The sequence below is a fragment of the Typopeltis vanoorti genome, chromosome 18 (genome assembly GCF_054136105.1).
Source record: "Typopeltis vanoorti isolate ZY-2024b chromosome 18, IOZ_Tvanoo_1.0, whole genome shotgun sequence".
NCBI classification, from domain to species: domain Eukaryota; kingdom Metazoa; phylum Arthropoda; class Arachnida; order Uropygi; family Thelyphonidae; genus Typopeltis; species Typopeltis vanoorti.
In genome coordinates, this window is record NC_143566.1 from 79,276,070 (window position 1) to 79,290,063 (window position 13,994).

At 36.6% G+C, this 13,994-nt stretch overlaps 1 protein-coding gene across 11 annotated transcripts in view; it reads right to left on the reverse strand.

Annotated features, from left to right (window-relative positions):
• The window catches only part of CadN (neural cadherin), a 1,238,426-nt gene that overhangs the window by 840,762 nt on the left and 383,670 nt on the right, over window positions 1–13,994 (reverse strand). For all 11 annotated transcript variants that reach the window (XM_090407912.1, XM_090407911.1, XM_090407917.1 and 8 more), the window contains exon 12: window positions 4,640–4,829. In XM_090407912.1, coding sequence (XP_090264038.1) covers window positions 4,640–4,829 — 190 coding nt within the window. The remainder of the gene's footprint in view (window positions 1–4,639; window positions 4,830–13,994) is intronic.

The following is a 13,994-nucleotide window of genomic DNA, read 5'->3' on the forward strand; positions in this document are numbered from 1 at the left end:
ATAAAGAGATTAAGCATGCAATACAGAGAAAAAGGGCATTGTGGAGGCAGCATAAGAGAAGTGGAAGTAACCAATTTCATGAGGTCTACAAAGACCAGGCAAGGAGGGTGACTTGGTTGGTGAGAATAGCTAAAGAGAGGTATGAACAGCAGTTAGCTAATGAAGCCAAAAAGAATTCTAGGGAGTTCTTTCGATATGTAGCCAGCAAAAGAAAGAATGATTATGGAAGGATGACGTTGATTGGAGGAAATGGTATAAAGACAGCTGTTGCAGAATGTGTGGTAGAGATACTTAATGAGCAGTTCATAAAGATCTTTCAATCTTGTGAATGTGACTTCATGGAGAGATTAAGAGCAGTTGATGATGGGGAGGAGAGACTGACTGTAAGTGAGCAAGAGGTGTTTGGGAAGTTGAGTAAACTAGATGTAAATAAGGCTATGGGACTTGATAATATATCACCAAGTATTCTGAAGGAATGTGCCAGAGAGTTGACACCTGCCTTGACATATTTTTTTAATAAGCGTCTTGCTCTTGGTCAAGTTCCTAAGGGGTGAAAGGAGGGCAGGATTGTGCCACTTCATAAAGGAGGTGATCGAACTCAAGCATCAACCTATAGGCCTATCTATGTGTCAGGTGTTGTGGTTAAGTTGTTGGAGAAGCTTGTGAGAACTAGGATCCAGAGTTGGGTTGACAACAATGGTATTATCTTTGATGGACAGCATGGATTTGCTAAAGGGAGGTCATGTTTTAGTAATCTACTTACTTATTACAATAAAGTGACTGCTTCCTTGGACAGAGGAGAAGGATACACAGTAATATACTTGGATTTTGCAAAGGCCTCATGATAGAGTACCTCATGATAAGTTCACAGTGAAACTAGAGCAGATGGGGTTGGATATTAGATTAGTGCATTGGATTGGAGACTGGCTATCTGATAGGTATCAACAAGTTGTGTATGGGGGTGCGATATCCAGGAAAAGGAAAGTCACTAGTGGAGTGCCTTAGGGGTCTGTTTTAGGGCCGTTACTATTTAACTTGTATATTAATGATATTGGCGAAGATTTGGATGGAGATATTCAGTTGTTTGCAGACGATGCAAAGTTGGGACGAACCATAAAGAGTAGTGAAGATGTTGTGGCCTTGCAAGAAGACTTGAATAAATTGAGTGATTGGGCAAGCAAATGGGGATGCGAGTTCAATGTTGCAAAATATAAGGTTTTAAAATTTGGAAAACAAAGATGGGATGCAGAATTTATGCTTGGTGAGAATATATTGTTGGAAGTAGAGGAAATAAGAGATCTGGAGAGGAAATAAGAATCCATATTCGGCATGAAACTCTTGTAGTTTCTATATTTGGCTATGAAATAATGTTGGATTCATTATCCACTTAATTTGAATAATTTTGCATTGCTGAAGTGAAGCATTTTGGCTCTCTTTTTCAGTAATTTTTGGTGCTTTTTGTAATGTAATACCTTTTTTAGCAACTCGTATCATAAAGTACAAGTTCTGTATCACTACATCCTGAAGTATTCTTGGTCTAGCTTCCACTGACGAGACCTCAAAAAAGGTCGAAACCGGTCTGGGTAGTGACCCCCCCCCCCTTCCCATAATATATAACATCATACACCTCCTAGGAGATGTATTTTACATTATGGGAAAATAGTAAGGACAGTGATCAGAGCTTGCTCCATCTTTATTACGAGCTGCCCGTCATGAAAGGTTGGCATGTGCTTGTATCTGCCGAAACTTTTATAGTTTCTATATTTGGCATGAAACTCTTGTAGTTTCTCTGTAACTCTTGTAGTTTCTATATTCGGCTATGAAATAATGTTGGATTCAATATCCACTTTGATTGAATAATTTTGCATTGCCGAAGTGAATCCTTTTGGCTCTCTTTTTCAATAACTTGTCTTTTTCAATTTCCATGGTAAACTTAATACAAGGATGTAAGGAATTGATTTTGGCTAAAAAGGAAAGTAAGGAATCTCTGTTGTGAGGCCACACTGAAAAGATGTTATCTATATATCTCACCGAAAAGGTTGGTTGAGGGAATATAGATGAAAACAGGATGTCTTCTAGATGTTTCAAATAAAAGCAGGTGAAAATGGACTTCCGATGGCTGTTTCACAAAATCGAATAATTTTATGATATCTTGTGGGAGATGTCAGCAAGTAATTGTAAAATCTCTTTGAGAGGTAAAATCTCTAGTAGATAGAGATTCTACATCGAAGCTCACCATAAGATCAATAGGTTGTAATGAGATATTTTTAATTTATTTAAGAAATCCGAAGAGTTTTTTAAAAAAGAGAGTGATTTGCCTATATGTGATTTCAATAATTTCACTAAATATTTGGCTATGCGATAAGTAGGTGAATCAATACAGTAAATTATAAGACGGAGAGGAATATCTGTCTTGTGAATTTTAGGTAGACCATAAAATCCAAGAGGTCTTGCAAAATGTGTTTTTAACCTTTCTATTGTGTCTGTATCTAAACTTATCACCTCATCTAGAAGGGAATTTAATTTATTCAGTTGCCTGTTGGTGGGTTCGTGATTAAGTTCTTGGTATGTTGAGCGATCTTGAAGTAAAAGAGAAATTTTTCTTCTGTAGTTTGAAGAATCCATAATTACTGTCGCTTTTTCTTTGTCTGCTTTAGTGATAACAAGGTGACTGTTGTTTCTTAAGGAATGTAGCGCTTTCTTTTCAGTAGGAGATATGTTGGAAGGAGGAAGCTTGGCTTTGAGTAGTAGAAGCAACTTCTAGGTGGAAAGAATTAGCCTTTTCACTGGAGAGATGACTAAGGCTCTGTTTGATGTTAACCAGGAAATCTAAATAAGGAATCTTTTCAGGGACTATAGCAAAATCATATCCTTTTGAGAAAATGAGTGTTTCACTACTCGTTAAAGGGCAACTGGACACGTTAACAACCCAATTATCTGGAACATGGAAGGGATTGATTTGTCTAGATACAAGGACATCAAATTTGCGGTTTAGATGTCAATTCTGTATTTTATATGAACGTTGTATAGAGCGTTTAGCCACATTAAGAACTATGTCGGAAAGTTGTGGGTCTAAGTTTGCGGAGATAAAGGTAGGGAGATCAGCAATGTGATGAATGTTAATGCTTTTTTTTTTTTATATTGCGCAGTGCCACATTCCCCCCTGTTGACTACATTTCTCTAACTTTTTTTTTTTTTTGCAGAATCCTTCCCATGGCTTGATTAGTCTCACTACTAAATTTGGTGACATTCTGGTTGTTAGATTCTACATAAGGCTTTGAATAGGGGAAGATTAATTATGGCCACTCTCTCTCTCTGTGTGTGTGTGTGTGTGTGTGTGTGTGTGTGTGTGTGTGTGTGTGTGTGTGTGTGTGTGTGTGTGTGTGTGTGTGTGTGTGTGTGTGTGTGTGTGTGCACATTATCTACCAATAATTGTCCAGACACCACTGTTTTTTTGAAGTTATGGAACATTCCAGGTTTGTTAATAACATAAAAATCTGTGTACAGATATCAATATTTCATCACAGCAGTTGAATACAGGTGGTAATGGCGACACGATGTGAACTCCGTGACTTCAAGAGAGGTTTCATTGTGGGCTGTTACATTGGTGGCATGTCCATACATGCCATTGCTGCTCAACTGGAGCATCCAAAATCAACAGTTGATGTGATCAACAAATGGAGACTTCTGGCATCTCACCAGTGCAGGGAAACACCCAGGGCAGCCGCCAAAAATGACTGACAGGGACAGGTGTTAAAATGGGTGGCACGCAAAAACTGGCTATAATTGGCACAGACCATCCGTAATGAGTTTCAGAGTGCCAGTAACACCATGATGAGCACTAATACTATATGAAAAGAACTTTATTTACTGTGTTTCCATGCACACAAGTTGAATATCACAACAACAAACAAGGAGGCTCGTCTGGCATCATGCAAAGAGCCTGTGAACTGGACAATTGACCAGTGGAAAATGGTACCCTGGAGCAATGAATAGAGGTTCACCTGTTTCCAGTCTGTAAAGGTGGACATACCCAATATTAGAGTTCACCTGGTATCAATTGTAAATTGCTAAAGTGTCCAAACAATTATTAGTACATAGTGTACATATGTGTGCTTCCATCCACAAAAGGCTTCTATAAATCTATAGTACATTCGTACCATGGGCGGGTTTAAGGATTTTTTTTATATTTTCATTGATGTTATATATTTTTATTATAAATTTTTACCTGGTCTGGAAACCCTGCTCTAGAGACCAAACACAGAATGTTTTCAAGCCACTTCAAACTCCAATAAAGCAGGGAAGTGGTCTCACACCAGAAAATGAAATTCATCTCCCCCATAAAGACAATCAAACATCCATACCCATGGGAGGATTTGAACCCACAGCTGTGGGATGGAGAGCAGATATACTAACCACTTGACCAACCAGGCCATCCACAGTAATATACAAGTAAACTATGCAAATTAAAATTTGAAATATCTGCCTGTTTGTTATCACTTAAAAATAATAAATGTACCATTAAAAAGTTTATATTACATCAAATTCAACCTATATATCTCAGCACTGGAAAACACAATGTCATAATTACTGTAGAAACAATATTAATAAACTTTTCAAAATATCTAGTATTTCTTACCTCAACTCTAACTGTTAAATTATATTGTTGTATTCTCTCATAATCCAGTGGATAATTTACATATATATCAGCCCAAGTGTCTCCATTTTCTGATCTTTGACTTAAATAAAATGTATCTTTCTTGTTTGTTTGTTCAGTACTACCCTTCATTAGAGTATAAAACACTGTAGGATTATCAGGAATTCCAGATCTGTAGAGAAGCATAACAATGAGAGAATTATCTTTTTTGGAATACATTTCATTATAATAAGTAATAATAATAAAAAATAAAAACAAACCTTGAAAATTTAATTCAACAGAAATGTGATTAGATTATTTTATGTCTGCTTTCTTAGTTATAATTACTCTCTTTTTTTAATTTTTATTCAGAATATTTAAAAAGTGCAGTAGTGCAGTGTGTATTCAAAGAATGATGAATAGCTTTCCATTACATGATTTTAAAGTTTGTTAAATACTGAAGGAGTCTGAAGTAGCCTAAGGGAAAAAAGCAACAAAAATTATACAATAGCCACAGTAATAAATGGAAAGTACAAATATTTCATACTGAAAATAACAGTACATCATCAGTGTGTGGAAACAACAAGCAAATCAAAGAACAGGAATACAATGCACATACAACATGTTTCCACACCCAATGATGATGTACTGTTATTTTCAATATGAACTTTTGCACTTTTCATGAAGTTTATTACTGTGGTGGTTATTGTGTCATTTTTGTTGTTTTATAGTTATGCCACAAATACTTTTAATCACCAGATTTTAAGATGAGAAAAGACCATTTGATCTCTAGAGAAGTATCTGGATAATTTAACCTTTCGCCTACCATGCTATTCATGTGTTATATGTTTCCAAATTTTTATGGGTGGGGTTTCATATTTGATAAAAACTACCTCTGAGGTGTACCATTATACAGACAAAGCATATCTGACTAACATGGAGCTAAACTAGAAAGGTAATTTCAATAATCTGCCTTTCTCTTTTTGCATGTAGTTGGAAGGGTAGGAGATTTTGTAACATTCTCCAAGGATGTTTTGTAAAAAAACTCACAATATCAAACTGAGAAGCAATCACATATATTATCTCTAGATACCATCTACAAGATGAAAAGGTAGCTGCATGACTTAGTCATGAGCGAAGCGATGTAATGTTCAAGCATGGATTTTCTTCTCTACGTTCATTGTGAAATAAATGTGCTGAAGGAGCAAACCTGACTGAAACATGGCTGAAAAACATATGAAATGCTTGTCAGAAATCATAAGAATTCTGAGGAACAATACCAATTCAAAGCAAAACATTTGAGTACATTCCTATTTTAAGTCTAGTTACATGCCAAACAATCTTAATCACTTTTTCTGAAATGAAAGATTCATGTACTAAGAATTTCTTACACAAAGTTAGATCACACATCTACAAAAGATTTTTATTATTATTATATTATTAACATGTGATCTTCATGAAGTCAGAGACTCATCGAGGAGGGAGACACACTATTGCACACAATGCTCAGCTGTGCTTTAAACCGATTCAATGTATCTACATTCACAACATACTCAGGCAATGCATTGCATTCACCTACCACTCTCCATGCAAAGAACCTACTCCTCACTCTTCTGCTCACATCCTCTTTATGGTCCCCAGTGATGGCCTCATGTTCTCTCCCCCCTATTCCATTCTAAGAAAATTCTTTTCCATGTCAACCTGATAACAACCCCTGACTAGCTTATATGACTCAATCATATCACCCCCTTTACTCCTATTCACAAGGCTTTGCAATTTACATTCTCTCAATCGGTCCTCATACTCCACATTCCAGAGACCACTGACCACCTTTGTGAATCTTCTCTGAACTCTTTCCAACGTATCCTTGTCACCATGTAAACCCAGCGACCAAATCTCTGGACAATAATCCATACGAGGCCTGATCAAGGCCTTATACAATGGCATCATAACCTCTCTATTTCTGCATGTCAGGATTCTCTGCATCACTTCCATTATCCGATATGACATCTTCGCGACTTGTGCAATACAGGCCCTGAATTTGAAGTCCTTGTCCACCACCAACACCATCAGATCTCTCATTTCCTCTTCTCCTTTGAAGTTCCCCACCAAGTATATACTTTGCATCCCATCGTTGCTTACCAAATTTAAACCTTACAATTTGCAACATTGACAGTTCCACTTGCCTGCCCATTCATGTAATCTATTCAAGTCCTCCTCATCCACTTGACTCTGCACTGCTCTGCCAAATTTTACATCATCTGCAAATGGCTGCATATCACTAGCTAAACCCATCCCAATATCATTAACATACAAATTAAACAACAATGGCCCCAAAACTGACCCATGTGGCAGGCACACCCTTAGTGACCTTTCTGTTTCGGGATACCGCACCCCCACATACAACTTTTGGATACCTATCCGACAACCAGTCACTGATTCAACTCAGATGTCTGTAATCCAATCCCATCTGTTTCAATTTATTTAATAGTTTGTCTTGTGGGAGCTTATCAAAAGCTTTCGCAATATCCAAATACATTACTGTATATGCATTTCCCTTGTCCAAGGTATTTCTCACCTTGTTATAGTACATAAGTTAGTAAAACATTATCTCCCATTAACAAACCCATGTTGATAACCACAGAAAATACTGCTGTTATCAATTGATTTCTGTATCCTACTTCTAAGGAACATTCCCTTAAGATTCATAGTGATATGTCATCAAATCCTATTATATTATTTGATGACAAACTATTGACATCAAGTTCCTCTCCTATGTCCTCTACACTTAGGTTCCTCATGATTCCATCCTTATAAACTGAACACTGATCACAGTTACCATTCTACCACTTTCATCCATTAACATCATCTTACTATGATCATTCTTCCTTCTACTTGCTATATATCTAAAAAACTCTCTAGGATTTTACATGGCATATTCTAGTAATTGGACCACATTTTTTTAATAAGCTATATAAAACACAATGAGTTAATAAAAGACCCTTAATACAAGACGATCAAAAAAATCTTCCACACACCTCCTACAAGCATCTCTCAGAAACAAGATTTCAAAAATGCTATCACGCTTCCATATATCAAAAATACTACAGACAAGATGGCTAAATTACTTAAATATAATATCAAAGTAGCCTTTCTGCCGCTGGAAAAAATTTCGAGATTTCTACATCCCCCGAAACCTCCTCGTCATCCTTTAAAAAAACCAGGTGTTTACAAAATTTATTGTTCTTGCGGCATCTGCTACGTAGGACAGACAGGAAGACCTGGAGAAATTTGCATGAACGAACACCAAAAGGATGTGCAAGACAGAAGAGAACACAAATCAGGTCTAGATTTCCACCGGCCACAATGTACTATGGCAGAAAACAAACATGTCGTACATAGAAAAAAAAACTGTTACATAAGGAAATTTAAAGAAGCTGCAAACATGCTTAAAATACCAACACAATGCAATAAAAATCATGAATTAATTCTCCACAGTTTGGTCAGCTTTCATAAAAAAATATGCCTCAGTCAAACCTCGGACATTATGAACATGAACAACAGAACGTGGAATCATCCAGCATTGTTTAAACCCAGCACTGCTTTGAATCTGCATTCTGATTTTTAATTTTATGAATAGTCAGATGGCTACAACTGTATAGTATGAACTATTACTAATAATTTCTCTTTTCTTTGTGTTTTAAACTTTAAGTTACCTTTTACCCCTGAAGATGTAAGTCAAACGACTTACGAAACTTGTCAGGTCTTTTATTAATTCATTGTGTTTTATATAGCTTATTAAAAAAAATGTGGTCCAATTACCAGAATATGCCATGTGAACTTCTAAACCACAGAAACCTCCACTTATTCTCTAGGATTTTTCTTCACCTGATTTCCCAATTTCTGCTCATAGTGCACGTTTGTTTTCTTTACTGAGTCGCTCTCCTGGCTTGCTCTTTATACTCTTCATGAAACTGATTACTACCATTATTCATCTTGTACTACCTCTAAAGTACCTTCTTCAAGATTTCATGTTTAAGCACCTCATTCATCCATTTTACACCTATCTTATTCAGCCTTTTGGTCTTCGGAATACATTCACACATTGATGCTATTATATATTTCTTTGACAGTTCCTAAGCAGCATTTTTATTTGCTTACTGCTCAACTCCTCAATCTATGCTATAGCTCCAAGCTGTCTCCTAAGTTTGTCATAATCACCAGTCTTATAATTCCACATATATCCTTTCCTCACAAAAGTCTGCATATGGCTAGCCACAACCAAGGTGATCACTTCATGAACACTTTCACCAACTGGAGGAAAGTATGAAACCCCCTCTTATAATTATATCCTCTGATGAAGCAATCAGATCTACAACTCTCGATCCTCACGTGCCCTCCTTTATGTGCTGTGTGAGATAGTTATCTCTCAAGAACTCAAGAAATTCATTTTCCTTATTCTCAATTGCTATCTCTTCATTCCAATCTATACTGCCATAAATAAAATCACCCCTAATAATTACCCTTCCTTTGTTCATTAATCCCAGTTGTTTATACATTTCTACATCATCACCCTCCACATTCCAGGGCCCATAGCAACATCAAAGTAAATGTCTTTCTCTCAACCTCCATGTTACACCACACTACCTTATAACCATTGTCATAATTTCCCTCTCATGTCTACCTTATGTGGACATAATTCCTCTGCTATCATCAGCAGCACTCCCCCTCCCTTCTTGTCCTTTCTATCCTTGCAAAAAATACTATATGATTCCATTTCTATTCCTGTTAGAATATAATTTTCATTTAACCTATTTCACTTATTCTTATGATTTGGGGGACAAATAAACTCAGTGTAACCATGTCGTCTCCCTTATTTCTAATACTTCTGGCATTTGTAAAGAAACACAGTAATTCATTTTTAGCTCTATTACCAGACCTATCCAAGCCACTTGTTGGTTGTGATTTCTCCACCACACCTGCCTAATTACCTTTATCACCACTTGCCACATATATTTGTCTAATCTCAACTTCCCCAATCACACGCATTGTAAAATACTCCATCTTCACACACACATATTCACTGCCACTTTCAACATCCACTCTCCCTATGCCACCCTCCCTATGTTTCCCTCTCCACCCAGCCCCCCCCCATTTCCCTGTTCCTCTTGCATTCTTCTTCTCTCACACTACTGCCATTTCCACTGTCAAGCACTTCTCTCTGTTCAACACCACTCTCCTGATTTTTCCCTTCTTCTCTTTCTTCTGATCTCTTGCATGCATTACAGACACTGTACTTCCATCCAGCAACACTTTCTCCAGTGTACTCACTCCAAAGCCATTCAAATGCAATCCATCATGCAAATGTATCCAAGCTGCAATTTGTTAGAAATGGCTCCCAAAATGGTCTTCGCTATGGTGCAGACACTAGGAGCCATATGTGCCACAGTATGTGATCCTGTGTTTCAAGAATTCTTAGGCAAGCACAGAATCTTCATGAAGGACAAAAAAACAACTGCAAGGAAAAGAGTGAAAACAAGGTTGTTCTAACCTGAATTCACACTATTCCTAAATATGCCTGGAGAAAGATTACAGTTTGAAAAAAGTTAACTCAGATTAAATTGCATGTGCTTTAATTTCTCTACAATAATTTTGCCCTAGCTATTTTCTGATCAGTCCTCATTCTGGGGGGAGGGATGCATTCAGAAGATTAAAAGGATATAGTGACATTTTAGTAGTAATATAATCTTGATTATTATAAAAATAAGTAGTCCTAAACCTGAACACTATAAGATAACACTGAAATAAACGCTCACCTTTACTAAGGTGAGTGTTTATTTTTTATTTCACTGTTAGCACCTCATACACAATACATATACTAGGCAGCTCTTAAAGATTGACCTGACTAAATGCCACAACTTTTTTTGTCACAGCAAGAAAGAAATATCCTGAATAATGGGAGCATAAACATGCTAGTTTAATTAAATTTAAAATATCATTTCAGCCACTTCATTAAGCAGTCTAAAAGAACAGATTTCTAGTAAACTTTGTCATCCATATCTGACTGATGCCATTCAGCTATTACTGATTTTTCTTGTATATATTTTATGAATGATTTATGTTCAATCTAATAAATACACAATGTCTAGCACACTAGTTTCCAACCTTTTTTGGATCATGCCCCACCTTAATCACTCAAAGATTTTGATGCCCCCTCTAGCATAATAATCAACCAGGTTCTGAAAAAGTATAATATAAATTTTATATTATACTTTGTATATTATAAAACATAAATCAAAATCAACTTGAGAAAATAAAATCCAAGTTAATGTAATCCTTGAGCTTGATGTCTGCTGCAAAGAGTTTTTATTTGAGGTACTAAATTAATCAATTTCAATCTCAAATCCCCATTGTTTGTGATATCCAGACGATTTCTTCTTTTTTTTTTCAGTAACAAGTCATTTACAGAACTAAAGCCACATTCAACTAAATATGACTATGGGAAGGCAACATTAATTTTCTTGAAAAACTAATTGAATTTGGGTATTTCATTTCTGTCTCGTCACAAAGCAATGCCATTGTTCCTTTTATGTTAAATAAAGTTCTCATAGACTCATCATTTTGCATTTCTGAGAGTTCTTGAATACTGCATAGCCACAACAGTTCCACTAGCATTATCCAAGATGGAAAATCAATTTCTTTTAAATACAGGCTATTTTGCTCAGATGATCTGCAATAACAAGTAACAGCAGCATCAGTTACCTCATATTTATTTAGCCAATAAAATTTGTCAAATTTTTTGGATGAAACATTCTTTTCACATAATTGCAGAAATGCAATGAAGTCAAATATCTTAGCCTTTGTATCAACAACGGTCTTATTTGCTCTTTGCAGTTGCTTATTTAACATATTCAGCTTTTCAAAGATATCTGTCAAATAACTCATAAATGCTATATATCATCAACTGTTTGTAGGAGTTTCATTTCAGGTTTGTCATTCAAAAACTCACTAAGAATATCAAATAGTTTCATGAATCTTCTCAGGCAATTCTCCCGTGAGAGCCAGCTCACCTCAGTGTGAAGCAATAGTCTTACATGGTCAGCAGTTTTATCCTCACAAAATTGTTTTAAGAGATGCTCACATTTGGCATTAACTTTGATAGTGTTGATACATTTTATAACTGAATTCAATATCTAATTTAGAACAGGTAAAAGTTTTTTGAAAATTTTCTCAGTGAATAACACAATGCACAAGCAACATTTCAGGATTGTCATCCTTCATTAATTTTAAACAGCCATGTTTCTTGCCCATCGACCATCTGTAGAACAAGATGTAATATTTTTCATTGATATTTGATGTGATGGGTACAGTATTTTCAGGGAGGATAGAGAAGATACAACAGGGTGGGGAGGAGTACTGTTGATGATAGCTGATGTGTTGCAGCCAAAGAAAGTAGTATATCAAGATTATAGACATGTGAATGAGAGTTCATTTGAGGCGGTCTGGTGTGAAATAGTGACCAACACAACTAAATATACAGCTGGATGCTGCTATTGGCCAGGGGGTACCGGGGGGAGGTATTGAATTCATGCATAAGCAAATTAGTGCAATGAGTGCAGGTTTAGTGATTATTATGGGGATTTTAATTATGATGATATCAACTGGAAGGAGGAAATATCACATGGCAAAAAGGAAATGGAGTTCATACATCTTCTGCGAGATAATTACTTGAAACAGTACATAACTGAAGGGACACGTGGTGTGAGAGAGTTGGACCTGGTCATTGGTTCAGAGGATATATGCATAAGTAAGGTGTCCTCGTTACCTCCAAATGGTGAGAGCGATCATGTGGTATTAACTTGCAAAATCTGTGGATTTTTCTGTTAAGAAGAAGGGGTACATACGGAACTACAGGTTAGGCAATTATAACAAGCTATGGAGTGAGCTTGCAGCCATCCCATGGCAGAAAATATTGCAGGGGAAAGATGTTAGCAGTGCATGGGATAAAATCAGCAGGTATCTGAGGAAAGCAATATCAGATTATGTCCCTATGGTCAGGAAGACAAACAAGGTAGGCGTTAGATGGATGAGCAGTAGTATCAAGCTTGATCTGCAAAAAAAGAAAATGTTATGGAGAATGTACAAGGAGAAAGGCAATCAGTAAACCCATGAGCATTACAAGGCTCAAGCTAGGAAGGTTACCAGCACAGTAAGAAAAGCTAAAAGGAAGCAAGTAAAAGGAAGAATGACTTCGGAAGGATAACTTTAGTGGGTGCTGATGGTATTGAGGTGACAAATTCAGATATAATAGTTGAATTATTGAGTGATCACTTTTCAAAAGTCTATCACCCAAGTGAGGATATCTCTGTACCTGTAGCAATAACTAATGTGAGAACTGAAGTTAAGAAATCAGAGGGTATTTAATATATTGCAAAATTTAAATGAAAACACTGCTGTAGGTTTAGATGGAATATCAGCTCGGGTGTTGTGTGAATGTGCAATGGAATTGTCATCGCCTCTTACTTGGTTATTTAACTTAAGTTTGAATTCTGGTATGGTCCCTAGGGAGTGGAAGGAAGGCAAAGTAGTTCCTTTGCATAAAGGTGGCTCTAAAACTGCGGTAGTTAATCACCATCTCAGGAGTGGTGATAAAAGTATTGGAAAAGTTGGTTAAAGACGAAATTCAAGAATGGGTGGATCAGGATATGATACTCTATAAGGTCAACATGGTTTTGTTAAAGGTAGATCCTGCCTTAGCAATCTATTAACTTTTTGTAATAGAATGACATCTGAGTTGGAGAAAGGAAATGGCTACACAGTGGTACTTCTAGATTTTGCTAAGGCTTTTGACAGGTTACCCCTTGGAACATTGTTATGCAAATTGGAGCAGATGGGAATGGATACTAAATGGGAATGGATACTCCATACACCACCTTCTGGTATCAGGGAGAGATACCAGAAGGTGGTGTATGGATGAGCAGAGTCCAGGATGAGGCAGATGACCAGTGGTGTGCCTCAGGGCTCTGTGCTTGGGCCATTGTTGTTTAATTTGTACATAAATGATATAGGAAATGGCTTAAAGGGAGATATTCAGTTGTTTGCTGATGATGCAAAAGTTGGGTAGTGCAATAAAAAAATCAAGCTGATGTTGAGAGTTTGCAGGATGATTTAAATAAAAGAATCATCATCCTTTCTTCCTAAAAAAAGGATGATTTAAATAAGCTGGAAAAATGGGCAAAGGATAATGGATGTCAGTTCAACATGGAAAAGTGTAGGGCTATGCATTTTGGGATTAAAAGATTACCGGCTGTGTACTATATTGATGGAACGATACTCCAAGAGTTTGATGAGGCTAGGG